General features: G+C 33.7%; 1 protein-coding gene across 8 annotated transcripts in view; it reads left to right on the top strand.

Annotated features, from left to right (window-relative positions):
* LOC124364788 (serologically defined colon cancer antigen 8 homolog) overlaps positions 1-14,605 on the top strand; it is a 53,554-nt gene that overhangs the window by 6,746 nt on the left and 32,203 nt on the right. For 6 of the 8 annotated variants that reach the window (XR_006922656.1, XR_006922655.1, XR_006922657.1 and 3 more), the window contains exons 2-4: positions 5,289-5,427; positions 6,130-6,315; positions 11,411-11,566. Coding sequence is in view for 5 of the 8 variants with exons in the window: in XM_046820536.1 (XP_046676492.1) it covers positions 5,289-5,427; positions 6,130-6,315; positions 11,411-11,566 (481 nt within the window). In the remaining 3 variants the exon portion in view is untranslated. Of the gene's footprint in view, positions 1-3,332; positions 3,601-5,288; positions 5,428-6,129; positions 6,316-11,410; positions 11,567-14,605 lie in introns of those variants that run through there. The other 2 variants (XM_046820538.1, XM_046820537.1) reach the window with 2 other exon arrangements.

Genomic DNA, 14,605 nt, shown 5'->3' with positions numbered 1-14,605 from the left:
ACGAAATTTAATTTTGATCTGTAATCAGTTTGAACTGTCAGGAAATGTCTCCACTTTTGAAGAGAATCAAATATTGCAAGAGCGTCCTTTTCAATTTCCGACAGGTGTTGTTCAGGTTTACTAAGGGTTCTTGAGAAGAAAAATACATGTCTGCCATCTTGTGATAGCGTGGCTTCTATGGCTTAGACGCATCTGTTTCGACAGTGAAAGAGTTAGTCTCATCAACTGCAATCATACTGGAACTCGCTATATCTTCTTTTAAAGTCTTGAAAAGCTTTACTTCACAATTTAAAGGGAATAAATTTACGTTAGTGAGAAGCCGAATCTTTTCAGAGAATTGTGGTATCTACTTGGCATAGTAAGAAAGCATACCAAGAGCTCGTTTAAACTTGGTCATATACTTGCATTGTCGTTTGAGTTGGGAAATTCTAAAAGAGACTTCAATAGAATGGATGACAATTACTTGGGCTCGCCACGGCGACCTACTGGGTTCAATTATTCCTTTCGAGAGTCATTTAATCTAATTTTTTATGAACTTACTGTCTTCTTCAGAGTAGCGGCAGGTATTAATTGCAACAGGTCTTACGTCATTGGACAGATTACTGAATAGTAGCGGTGGCTGGACTTTGGCACTAAGAAGGTTACATACAATCTAAGGTGGGCGATCGCCACTAAACTTTAACTCTGTAGTTGAATGTTGGTGAAGAATATCATGTACTATAACATCAGCGCATTAATCAGGTAGAATTGGGAGTTTTGCTTACGGCTATTTATGTCCGTTATATTCCATATCAACAATACAATGGCCGAGTGTAGAAGATGCTACACCGACTAATTGGCGCTATAGACATTTAGTGATTCGTTGTATATTTACGAGTGTTGTATCTTGTAATAACAGTCTTAGATATAAAACTTTGAAAACTCCCCGTGTTGATTAAGGCTTTGGCTTGATTTACATTGATAACCACGGGAATTAGGAATTATTGCTTTGGAAAGACATTTTTGAGATGCAGCCAATGTGGATGATGTCTTGGAGTTTACTTCTGTTTACTCTTTAGAGTTAGTTACACACTGTGGCCCTTATTTTTTTTACAAATAATACAAATCTAATCCTTAGCGGGACATCTGTTTCGTACGTTCCTACGTCGTTCACAGAAATAACTTTCGTTCTTCTTAAGCACGGCGCCCACTGCGACCGGCTCGGCCCAGCCCAGCCCGGACCGGCCTTTTATACTCTGTCAAAATGCATGCGATCAAATGGACACCCGCCCACTGCGACCGGTCCGGGCTGGGATGGTCCGGGCCGGTCGTAGTGGGCGCCGTGCCTAAAGTGAAGAAACTTGATGGGAATACGAATTAGTAACCGATTCAGATTCATCATTGTTGATTCTAACATTTTCAGTTGTCGGTTGAGTGAGAGGACTGTAGGGTATTGAGGTGTAAGTTAGAGCTAGATTTTCAGCTGCCTAATCATATTACTTGATCATATACTTCATCAAGGGTGGGTCGCCAAATGGTGACGAGAGTATATCTCGTTATTTGGTTTTATAACAAGTTTGTCGAAGATCATTATAACTTCAGGATACGAATCAGCTTCTGATAGTACTTCATAGATGCTGTAGTTGACAAAGTTTATAAGAAGCTTTAACTTGTCTTCTTCAGCAGCACATATTTTTTCAGTAAGGTGATCAAATGTTGCTTTCTAGTGCTTCTATTGACGATCAGCATGATGTTCATTTGGGCCTAGGCATAAGCGTTCTGGTTTAAAGATTTTTCCATTGATTGGATGCAGTTAATGTAAAAATCACTTGTAATATGATTAATACAATTAAGTTAAATACATTTATTTATTTATTTATTATTATTTCAACGGCATCCGCCAATATACAATAATTTCACAACATTTTCATGCAACTTAAATATAACATCAACAAAATAAATAACAACTAATTAAATTACAGAAAGTAGTGATTATGCAGTGGAATAATAAATAAGTATTAAGATTTGTGAAATAATGTTACAATAGTGAAAAATCACAAACATCATCTCTAACTGATATTAAGGGGGGAAAAAAAAAAACTCTATCACTCATTACTGTTGCAGTCTCTTTTTAAGGTGTGCGATGCTGTCATAAAACATATCACCATCGGAAGGAATGCTGTTTCCACGCCTATGAAGTCGAGCAATAGGACCGTGATAGCTGTAATTGTTTGAGTGATGGCAGGTTGAAAACATTCCTGGATCTGGTTCCAGCAGGCACCAAGAGGGATATCCTACTCAGAAGCTCTGGTGAATCGATCGCCCCGTTGATAAGCTTGTGCAGGAAAATAATATCAAACATTCTCCTTCTGCACTCCAGCGTAGGCAGAAGAAATTCCTGCTCAAGTGCGGGGACAGAGACCTCCCGATAGGCTGCACCTCTCCGGACTCCTTGAAGTCTGCAAAATTTGTTTTGAATACTCTGTAGTTTGTGAATATGAGATGCGTAATGAGGGGACCAAACAAGAGTACAATATTCCAGATTAGGCCGAACTAAAGCCTTATACAAGAGCAGTAGTGTCTCGTCACCGAACGTCCCTCTAGACATTCGAAAAATGAATCCTAGCATTTTGTTTGCCTTCAAGGATATCGCATCAATGTGTGCATCGGGTGACAAATTTGTAGTCAAACTTACTCCAAGGTCGTTTATCGAGGTCACTCGCTTGATGTCGCCGGATACAGTGTAATTGAAAGCAACAAGATTCTTCAGACGACAGAAGGTGATTGTAAGACATTTGGTTGAGTTAATGACCATCTTATTATCATCGCACCACTCAGCAATTAGGTTCAGATCACGTTGAAGATTGAGACAGTCATCACGAGAGTAAATTTCTTTGAATATCTTGAGGTCATCTGCGAAGAGGAGATATTCCGATGATAGGTGGCTGATGATGTCGTTGACAAACAAGTTGAAAAGAATAGGGCCAAGCTTGGACCCCTGTGTTATGAAATGGATTAAAATTTGACCAAACTGAAATGATTTTATTCAAATTAAAACAAAGCTACGGATTTACAGAAAGTAAACAGTAAACATAAATATTGGAAATAATTAAACAGCTGTTTTAAGACAGAAAATATATAATACTACAAGCTATAGCTATATATTATAGCTTTGAATATATTACATAGTCACTGTTTGTTGATCCAACGATTTGACATAATGGACTCTTTTTATTTAAAATACCGTTTAGAATATAGTGGAACAAGAAAGATCAAGACCAATTGAATATCAAATCGAGACACAGAACATTCCCCCACCTCAGTTCGCGCAATGTCTACCCTGTTATGTTGATGTTTCCATGGTAACCGGCATTATATCATCTTGAACTATCATGGCACTGATATGGTTGGTTATTATCAAACGAAAAATAAATATCGGTTGTGATTTTGTGTTAGGTCAAGTGGAATTGTGATAACTCTGACTTGATGCAGTATTTTTGAGACGGTTATAATATAATACTATACACGACTCTTCGTAGATTTGAATAAAAAGGTGTAAGTTTACATCAAAATTACTAAAAAGGATCAAGCCGACTTTCGTTTATTAGTAATTTTAAATAGGTACAGTAATTTTTGCTTTTATACGACTATAGAATTTAACATATTGAAAGATTCGTATACTAAACCATAGTATAATGTGACCAAACTGTAGGAATAAAGACAATCTGATTGAAAAATTATAATTAACATCAATTATAGGGGTAGGGTAAGATAAGCGGACCCGGTTTTTTATATCGAAATTGGCAAACGATATTACTTACCGATTAATTATTCTGAACAATTAACTTAAATAATCCATATCAACGGCTGTAAACACTTAAAAATAATACTCCTAATGTAATATTTCAATTTTATATAAGTAACATTTGATTATTAAAAATGGCAGTCAATTTTAGAAAACTACACAACATTGTTTGGAAAGATGATAAGACACGTTTTTCGTGACTTCAACATGTTGGGCTTGTACCGAAAACCCCATTATGTGAAATTTGTGGGAAAGAAACAACTGTAACTGTGAGAGGATCAAATATGGTCGTCTTCAGTTTTCCTAATTTTGGTTATAATAATTTGATCACTGTAAATATTAAATTCGTATTTTAATGTGAAACATATGATTGTTATTAAGGACTATAGATACTTTAATATTGATTGATAGTCTAGGATTTGAGATGCGGATATTAGGTATCGATGATTACATTCTTCAATATTAAAAACCGGGTCCCGCTTATCGTACCCTACCCTAGTATACTTTCTTTTCCTTAATGAATTTATGTGTACTCATAAACCAGATACTTTACTCATATAGCTAATCTTATTTGAAGGATTATTGTACCTTCAGCATTATTGTTATGTGAGTTTGTAATATTTAAGCCCTCTCAAGCATTCATGATCAGAATTTGTAGAATTTTGATATGTTATGGATAGGTACTTGTTGAAGGATATTAATTGCGCATATTCATAACTGAAGTTGCTGCTGGAACTTGTGCTGATTGAGGTATTAGTGTCAGCTTGTTCAATTACTAATTTCTTCTTCAAGGTATTTTAAAAGTTTTAAGCTTTCCCCAACTTAATTGTTTTTTTAATGAATTTTTAAGCATTTTTCGTTTGGGAAAAAGGCAATAATTGGGCTTATTTTTAAGTGGTTAAAGTGAATATTTACCATTGATTATTATAATAATTGCTAACATTCATAAGATTGTTGCCTGCAGTATAATAAGCGACCACCACAACATTAGAATAATCTGTATTCATGATTATCGAATCCTAGATATAACTACTGAAATCAAATTACGATATAGGGATGTAAAAGTACAATGTAGTTTGACTGTTTTTACATCTTCTAAAATAATAATTTAATGATGAATAAAAATCTATCTAGACTATGTATTTTTGTAAAATGTAAAAATGTATAGATAAAACAGTGTAACATTTAGTTAATTTTTGCCATTTTGAAGGATAGAAGTGTCTGACACCTTGTGACACAAGTCATGACATCTCTTCCATTCAGTTCCCTTTTTCTGACTGGAGTTAGTATCTTTGAGATAGCACAGGTTCAAATACTTTTTTTTAACCATTGCATTTTTTATCAGTACTAAAAACCTAACTTGTATTGTATGACCATTATTCTGATCATTTGCATTGTGGGTTTTAATTTTTATAATATGTAATGTTATATCTAGGTGACCAGATCTGCACATTTTCTAAGGCTAAAAAATGTAGAATGAAATATATTTTTGTTTTATTTTCAGGAAGAGTGGAAAGATGGAAGGGTTTCGCAAAAAGACAGCTGACTACACTGACATAGCCTACCGTGAAGCAGTGACCAAACTGAGATATCTGTTAGCTGAATCCTACACACCTTCAACAGGCTTCTCCAAGTACTCATTGGTAAGTTATCAACATTAAAAAAATACTTTTTTCCCAAAAGTTAGTGTTTTACATGTTTGATATATACATAAAACATACCCATAGCACCGATAAAAAATTAGTGCTTTATATAAAAATATTGGAAAAGTTTGCCTTTTACAATTTAAAAATCACTAGTGAATTTAGTAAAATTCAGGGGATATAAATTGTGTGACATCAAGATACATTAAAATAGTGTTAAATTTATGTTTGGTGTCAAAAAAACACAAAAAATTAGATACTTTTTTATTCAAATCAAGCAGAAAAATATATATTTAGTTGTATTTTCAATTTATCTCCTACGTATGATGTCTTTAGAAATATTTTTATATTTGTTGATTATTTATGACATACATTAATTAGATAAAAAAATAACAGGTTAATCAGTATGTAATTTGTGTGTCTTTGGTTATTTTATTTATCATGCATCAAAGCAGTTTGGATTTGTGTCCTGCTACTTGGGTATTTCAGATTTTTGTTAGATTTTTGTTCTTTGCCTATTGTAAGGTTATAAGTTTAATTCAGTATAAACCTATAGTACCCTCAATTTGTATCTATATGGTTTAGTAGCCGGTCTTGTGCTATTGACCAATTATAAGGCTGTTAGATTTTTTTACACGTCAATTTACTGACCAATATGCTACATTAGTTGTAAATACTGTATTTCTTGTTGTCTGTCTCAAGGGCCATTATCATCCCTACATTCCCACTGAAGGGAATGTTCTGATACCTCCCACTCCACGTCCTGCTCTAGGCTTGACACTCAAGAAGCCAGAGACTGAAGGACAGCCACCTCCTGAGTTGATGTCCTTCATCCAACGACAGGAGGAGTATATTGAACAGCTTGAAAAGGAGTCTCAATACTGTAGGGCAAGTAACTTTTAAAGTGTGGTTTTATAGCATTTTAATTACATTTTTCACCAGTTCTCTTTTGTATATATATATATATATATATATATATATATATATACAAAAGAGATATATATATATATATATACAAGAAAGTAACTGCCGTTTATGCATAGCATGAGAAGAAGTGGTGATGGCACCACAATGTTGACTCCCACAAGTTTTCTGCTTGTTGGGTACCAAAACTGCTTACTGACGACCAAAACCAAATAGAATGAGATCTGACATAGACTTTCTTTCTCTGTATGACTTTGTAGAAAAAGAATTTTTCCTGACAGAATTGTCACTGGCTATGAAACTTGGTTTGTCTACGTGAATCCTAAGAAAAAACAGAAGTCAGTGCAATGGAGAAATTAACATACAAATTAAGTACATTTTCGATAACTACAATTTTATTTTCAATTTATTTACTAAATTCATGTACATTGTGTGATTGCTTGTAAACTACAATAACAAAAAATACAGGGTGTCTATAAATTACTCTATCAAACCACTATTTCATTTGTCAGGTAAGTAAGAAATGTCATATAAAGTATAGTTCTATTTTGCTTAGTTTACCGTCTTTTTATCTGTTTGTGCTTTGAGGTAAAAAATTGTATCTGTTAGATAATAGATAGCAAAACACTATTAGAACAAAATATTTAGAAAATCTTATCAGCTTTAGTTTTGTGTGCATATAAGCTTTCTGTAGTACCAACTCCTACTGAGATTTAGGGGAAAAACGAAAACAAGACCTTTGAACACCCTCTCGTGCCACCCCTAGGGTTAAGGACTTATATAGTCTAAGAGCTAGTGGTCGGCTACCTGTATGTATTTGATGAGACCTGGGTTTTTGTACAGTGAGGCCCCTATACCCACTGTACATGAGATGGGGAGTCACTAAGCTCCAGGTGGCCGACTTGGCGGGCGCTCAGGAAAGACAGGTATCAATTTTTGGCCAATTTCATAAGTATTTGATGACGTCTGCCGTTTTGTAATTTGAAAATATATTATTATTATTATGGGAAAATAACAATGGCAGACCATTATCACGCGGATTTCATTGCGGCAGACAATTTTGAAAGTGCTCAAAAAAATAAAATTTTGAAAGTAATTGATGAGATCTGCCATTGATATATTTTATTTATTAGGGTCTTAAAAACTTATATTGATCATGGCAGACGTCTATATAGCGGACATAGAAAAGAAAATCTTAGCTACTATCCGGTCAGATGTATGCATAGACCGCTTAAAGCTATCTTCCTTTTTTCCCCCTATGGATTACTATTGTACTCATTCTAGCCTATAATATTGTCTTGTATTGTTACTAGCATTAGAATATTTCAGGTTTTACACCTGAAAGGTCCAAATTGTATCCCCACCCTAACGGATGTTTTCAGTATATTTCCGAACCTTCATACAGTTGGCTGCATGCTCGATTGTCGCAGTTGTATAAAAAAAAGAAAAAAGTTACCTAGTTTTTCGTAAATATATTGAAAAAAATACAATATGTAGTGTTGCTTTCTTTTGTTTTGTTGATTTCGTTATTATTTATTTAATATATCTGTGAGAATGTCAAGTGAAAAACCAGAACAGATGTGTGTTTTTTGTGACTCAGTAAAAACTGACAAATTATTGCTGTTTTCAGAAGATAATATATCAAAGTGTAAAAGGATTTTAAGGTTAAGAAAATTCCACAAATTAAAATATAAAGACGTTATTTTACCGGACAAAATGTATGATTCAGCATATCATAGTAGTTGTTATAAGACATTTACAGCATTAAAAAGGCAGTATTTGACGACAGATGTTGAAAAAAAGGTTCTATCACAGTCCAAAAAGTCTTGTCTGCAATTGAACAGCCATCTACATCAGCTTATAGTTCAATAATTGAGGATACATGTGTACATGATTCCCTTGAAAACAATGCAAACATTCTTGAAACAAAAGAAGCAGAAAAAGAAATCGATGCTGAAGCTGAACCTTCGTTGGAGGAGGGGTCATCTTCAGATTCAGCAAAATCATCGAATTTTCAATTTTCTAATACTGTAGCTTCCGATACTGTAGATTCTGCAAACTCAAATTTGTGTTTTTTTTTTGTAACAAAAAAAAAGAAACAATTTCGATATAAAATTGACCCATTACGGACTTCAGAGAAGGATTAATAATTTAAAAAGAGTATCCTATTAAACCTTAAGCCAGATACTAAAAATTACCTAGAAACTTTAACAAAAATAGAAAGTTTTCTCTCATCTGAAGTATATACTACCATGTAATATTACCATGAAATTTGTCGGCAAAATTTTAGGAATCAAAAAAGACCACTCATGAAAAGTCCTGCCCGTACTGCATGGCACATCTCCCGAGAAGTACATGAAACTGTTTATAAAGAAATATATTATTTAGTTGAAGTACATGTGATAAATCGAGGACGTTGTTATTTTCTGAGTTATTTGCAGAAAGCGTATCTTGGAATATTTAAAGAATTAAGTGAAAGCTCAGACGCAGCATCAATATTTAACGCATCTTACTTGGAAGAAAAACTTCGCAAGAAATTTGGCAATAAAATTCAAATTTTGACATAAAAAAAAAGTTGTTGCCCCAATGGGTATTTCAACAATTGATGATTCATTATTTGCGCACTTGAAAGACCAAGATATTTTATGAGAAGCTGCTGCCATTTTACGAGAGGGAATTATGGGCATAACAAAAAATTACCCAATAATTTAACCAGTTAACGCTTAATAAAAGGTGAGTGTTCAACACCACCTAAGATTTCCGAATTTTTTCATTAATTCTTGGATGTTCAAGGCGTAAACGGCGGAATTGCGACAGTTTTCAACGTCACGTACAGTCCCTGTCACAGGACGTTTTATATATATATATATATATATATATGACTCACAATGGTAACATGAAGACCTCTAAACACATTTGCTTAGACATGGCGTTAAGAAGTCTTACAAGCAGTCGTAAGATTATCGATATAATAAATCGTTACGGTCATTGTATAAGTTACACCGCTGTCGAGGAGTTAGAAACAGAGGCAACATTTTCCTCAGTTTCACGTATCGAAATATGTGCTGAGGTAATTAATAAAGATAAAAATCTTGTGGTAGGTATGGCATTCGACAATTATGACCGATTTGTTGATACCAAGACTGGGAAAGACACTCTTCATGATACTGTTGGAATAATGTACCAAAATATTAACCCCAAAGACGACAATGTAGAAGAGGAAGAAGAAGAGGAAAAAGAAGGTAATAAAGGATGTAAATGTGACAGGCCTAGACGATGATCTTTTGAGACAATCGATTTTGAGTTACAACAGTGCGCTAAAAAACTAAAAAAAATGAGTAACATTCAAACTGAAAGCGAAGAAGAGGTTCATATAATCGTGCATAAGAGTCTTTACGATCGAATTGACAGAATTTGGATGTTAAGTCATGCTTTGGGATTGTTAAATACCCCTATGTGGACTGGTTTTAACAGCAACATAGTGATTGATAATTCTCCACAACAAATTTTTACATATTTAACACCGATTAATCACTCACCAACAAGCAATGCAGTAGTTTTGGCAACTATGCAGCAATGCAGGGCAGCCTTGCAAGAGCTAAATCAAGAGTACATGCAAGTGACTTAGCTATTGCAAAGATTACGAAAAACGAGGTAACTTTTTTTTATACAACTGCGACAATCGAGCATGCAGCCAACTGTATGAAGGTTCGGAAATATACTGAAAACATCCGTTAGGGTGGGGATACAATTTGGACCTCTCAGGTGTAAAACCTGAAATATTCTAATGCTAGTAACAATACAAGACAATATTATAGGCTAGAATGAGTACAATAGTAATCCATAGGGAAAAAAAGGAAGATAGCTTTAAGCGGTCTATGCATACATCTGACCGGATAGTAGCTAAGATTTTCTTTTCTATGTCCGCTATATAGACGTCTGCCATGATCAATATAAGTTTTTAAGACCCTAATAAATAAAATATATCAATGGCAGATCTCATCAATTACTTTCAAAATTTTATTTTTTTGAGCACTTTCAAAATCGTCTGCCGCAATGAAATCCGCGTGATAATGGTCTGCCATTGTTATTTTCCCATAATAATAATAATAATATATTTTCAAATTACAAAACGGCAGACGTCATCAAATACTTATGAAATTGGCCAAAAATTGATACCTGTCTTTCCTGAGCGCCCGCCAAGTCGGCCACCTGGAGCTTAGTGACTCCCCATCTCATGTACAGTGGGTATAGGGGCCTCACTGTACAAAAACCCAGGTCTTATCAAATACATACAGGTAGCCAACCACTAGCTCTTAGACTATTAGTGTTATACTACCAGGTACCCAGAACAACGTCCCATAGTTGGGGGTATTCCATTTATTGACTTTCCTATAGGATCAGTTGAAGGGGCTAAGGTGAAAGATGATGAACACTGCATCTTCAATGGCATGGTACTGGTATGACGTAGGTCTACAGAGACTGTCTAAATGTTCATTTGAAAAGTCAGTTGTGTAAAAAATAAAGAAATATCCAAACTTTGAAATTAAATTTACAATTGATTTTGGCAATCAATAATTTTTTCTTTTATACAAAATAACGTATGTTAATTTTTTATTCATGATTTGATTTTTGTCGCATTAGAAACTTTGATTCCGGGAAAGATTCATGAAAAGTACATAATGTACATTAACTAATCTATAGTTTTAGCTTTTACTTTACAATTTTTTCAAAAAAGTTTTTAAGTAAAATGTTGATACCAAATATATTGTCTTTAGTATTAAAATACTCAAAGAATACTTGTAAAATACTCAAATACTTGTATTAATTGATTTACAAGTAAGAATATCTTAAAGTATTTAAGAATGAATGACAGCTCCACTATCTATTTGCCAATATTGTTTTTTTTTTGTTTTTACATATTTGTGTTTTCAAAGCAGTTGAAATTAAAAATTGCGAAGTATTTAATTAACGTTATATTGATATTTCAAGCTTTTACAAGAAAATTTTCTTTGTTTATTCAAAATTTGAAATATTTTTATGTGGGATTTTTTTATAGGATGAACTATCAAATTTAATGGGGAAAGTAAAAGAAGTGATCACAGAGAATGAGGGATTGCACGAAAGACGCAAGTCAGGCATGTTGCAATCACTGTTTGACAGTTTTGAGATGGAAGACGATGAGGAGGATGATGACGCGAGCTCTGAAGATAAGGTACTTGTCTCTCACAACTAAGTTACTCCTCATACTTTCTACCCTTGTGTCATGAGTGCAAAAGAACAATAATTCAGGTTAAAAGATACCCTTACATGAAGTCCAACATTGAAGTGTCATTCACTTCGATATACTATTTTCAGTTTTATACAATACCGGTACATAAAATCATTTTAATTTTCTCATAGTGGTTAATACTCATAGATAAAAACACATCACAGATCATATAAAATAAAAAACACAATTTGGAAATGTGGAAGTGACACTTCAATTTTGGCCAAGACACTAAGCCAAAATATGTTAGGTGATTTAGTTACGACTTACAAATTCATGGTATCAGAAAAGAAATTCAAATTAATATTTGATTTATGATTGACAAAATATTCAGCGTGTTTCTCATACAAAAATTAAAATAGCAAATTTAATTGTGGTCCAAAATGGCAACCTTTTAGGAAACTAATTGTAGATATACTTTTTTTTGAAATGGAATAAAAAATCGAAATAATTTTAACTAATGTTGATTACATACAAATCTTGCTGTAACATGTTTGCTGGTTTTATAATATTATAGTTGTTAATTTACATGTCTAATTTTTTAAATCATTTTTAAAGTGAAAAGTATATTTTGGTTTGTCTTATAATATCTGAAAATCATTGAAAAAATGAAGTTTTCGTTATACTTATAAATTTTTATTACAAATATTATATTTTACTGTGGTTGCGTAGAGGCCATTAGTCCTTCAGATGAAGGATATGAATATGTACAAGGTCTATTCGAAAAATATTGCAACTTTTGTTTTTTTCAAAAATTATTGATTTATTCATCAATTTCAATTTTGTCCCCCTCAAAGTAATCCCAATTGAATATTATACACTTGTGTCAATGTTTCTTCCAATCCTCGAAGACTTCAAAAAGTTGTTTTTTGTGATCTTGTTCAGCTCCTGCTTCGATGCTGTCTTTATTTCGTCAATCGTAGCGTAGCATCGTCCTTTCATGGGTCTCTTCAGTTTCAGAAAAAAGAAAAAGTCCCAGGGGACCAGATCTGGGGAATTCAGTGGCTGTGGCATCATTAGTGTGTTTGTTTTAGACAAGAAATCGCGCACAATTTTATTAACAATGTGTGAGTAGGAGTGTTATCATGGTGCAAAAGCCAATTTTGGTTCTTCCACAAATCCGGGTGTTTGTGGCGGATTGCTGTGTGCAAATTGCACATAACGAGCAGATAATATTCCTTATTGACAGTTCTACTCTTTGGCAAGAACTCATGATGCACCGTGCCCTTGCAATAAAAAAAAACTGCAAAATAAAAGCAAAACTTTCACATTCAACCGAACTTGCCACGCTTTTTTCTGATTTGGCTTGTGCAGCAGCTTCCATTGGGATGATTGAGGTTTGGTTTCGACGTCATAACCATAAACCCATGATTCATCATCAGTTACAACCCTCTGGAGTAAATTTGGGTCAGCGTGGACAGAGTCCAACAGCTCATTAGCAATGGTAATGCACTGCAGTTTTTAGTCGAAATTGAGCAGTGTTGGTATGAATTTTGCGGAAACCCGACTCATGCCAAAATCATTGGTAAAAATTGAATGACACGAGCCAATTGATATGTTCAGGTTCTCAGCAACTTCTCTAATGGTGATTCCACATTTGGCCAATATTATTTTCTTCACTTCATCAATGTTTTCGTCTGTTCTTGACGTGCTAGGGCGTCCGGCACACTGTTCGTCGTTCACATCTTCTCAGCCCTCTGAGAACGTTTTGTACCATTGGTAAACGTTGCTTCGATCCATGGTAGCTTCTCCATAAGCCACAGTCAACATCCGCGCATTTAATTTAGTTTTTATCACAACATTTTATCTAGATTCTTTGATATTTTTTCGAATAGACACAAATCAAATACTAGCCATGACACGTGCAAGCAAATAACAGTCAACAATTAACTGAACTTTCAAAATGGCCGAACTTGTTGGCATACGTCAGAGACATTTGTACCAACATTACACCACAAAAAAAAAAAATGTAAAAGGATTATACGTAACTCATACAAATGAAAAAGTCACGATATTTTTTAACAGACCTTATATTGTATATTTAATATACACTCAATAGGTGGTGTAGATGTAACACAAATCAAATACTAGCCATGACACGTGCAAGCAAATAACAGTCAACAATTAACTAAACTTTCAAAATGGCCGAACTTGTTGGCATACGTCAGAGACATTTGTACCAACATTACACCACAAAAAAAAAAATGTAAAAGGATTATACGTAACTCATACAAATGAAAAAGTCACGATATTTTTTAACAGACCTTATATTGTATATTTAATATACACCCAATAGGTGGTGTAGATGTAATAATATATGTCAATAATAATTAACGATAATGTGGGTCTTTTAAGACCTAATTATTGGTTAAGAGTCTCTTCAGCTCCACGAGTGAGATATGAAATTATACATACAGAACCATGATTTTGCTGAAAATAATTAAAAATTGAGACAAATATTTTAAATGTTTTTAATCAGACGATAGCAATTAAATGGTAAAATTCTAGTATTTTATTAATTTTTAATTTTAAAAGTCTATTATTCAAGTTTTAAATCATTTGAATTTTTATCATTTTTTGTAGTTATTTAACCGCTAACAAACTTTTCTATCACTGGTCTACTGCATTTGAGCAGCTATGCAGGGATATTGGTAGACATTTTCATTGGAAAAGCATGAAGCCAAGTGGTCAACTGTTACCCAAAATTACACTAGACACTAACCAAACCCAAACTAAAAAAGCTTGACCATAGAAAAGTTATCATCCACTGTAATCTTCAGATACTCCCTCATTGCACATTTCAACAGGAAGGGAGTAGTGGAAGGAGTAGCAATCTGCACGAGGAATGATATCACTAATTTTGAAGCTGTTGACATTACAAAATACTGTCATGAGATTTTATGTGAGGCAGCAATGATAACAATAAAAAAAATCCAAAATACCTACATTATAGGAGTACATAGATCTCCTGGAGAAAATGTAAAA

This window comes from Homalodisca vitripennis, chromosome 6 (genome assembly GCF_021130785.1).
Source record: "Homalodisca vitripennis isolate AUS2020 chromosome 6, UT_GWSS_2.1, whole genome shotgun sequence".
NCBI lineage: Eukaryota > Metazoa > Arthropoda > Insecta > Hemiptera > Cicadellidae > Homalodisca > Homalodisca vitripennis.
This window is presented reverse-complemented; position numbering and strand designations above follow the sequence as displayed.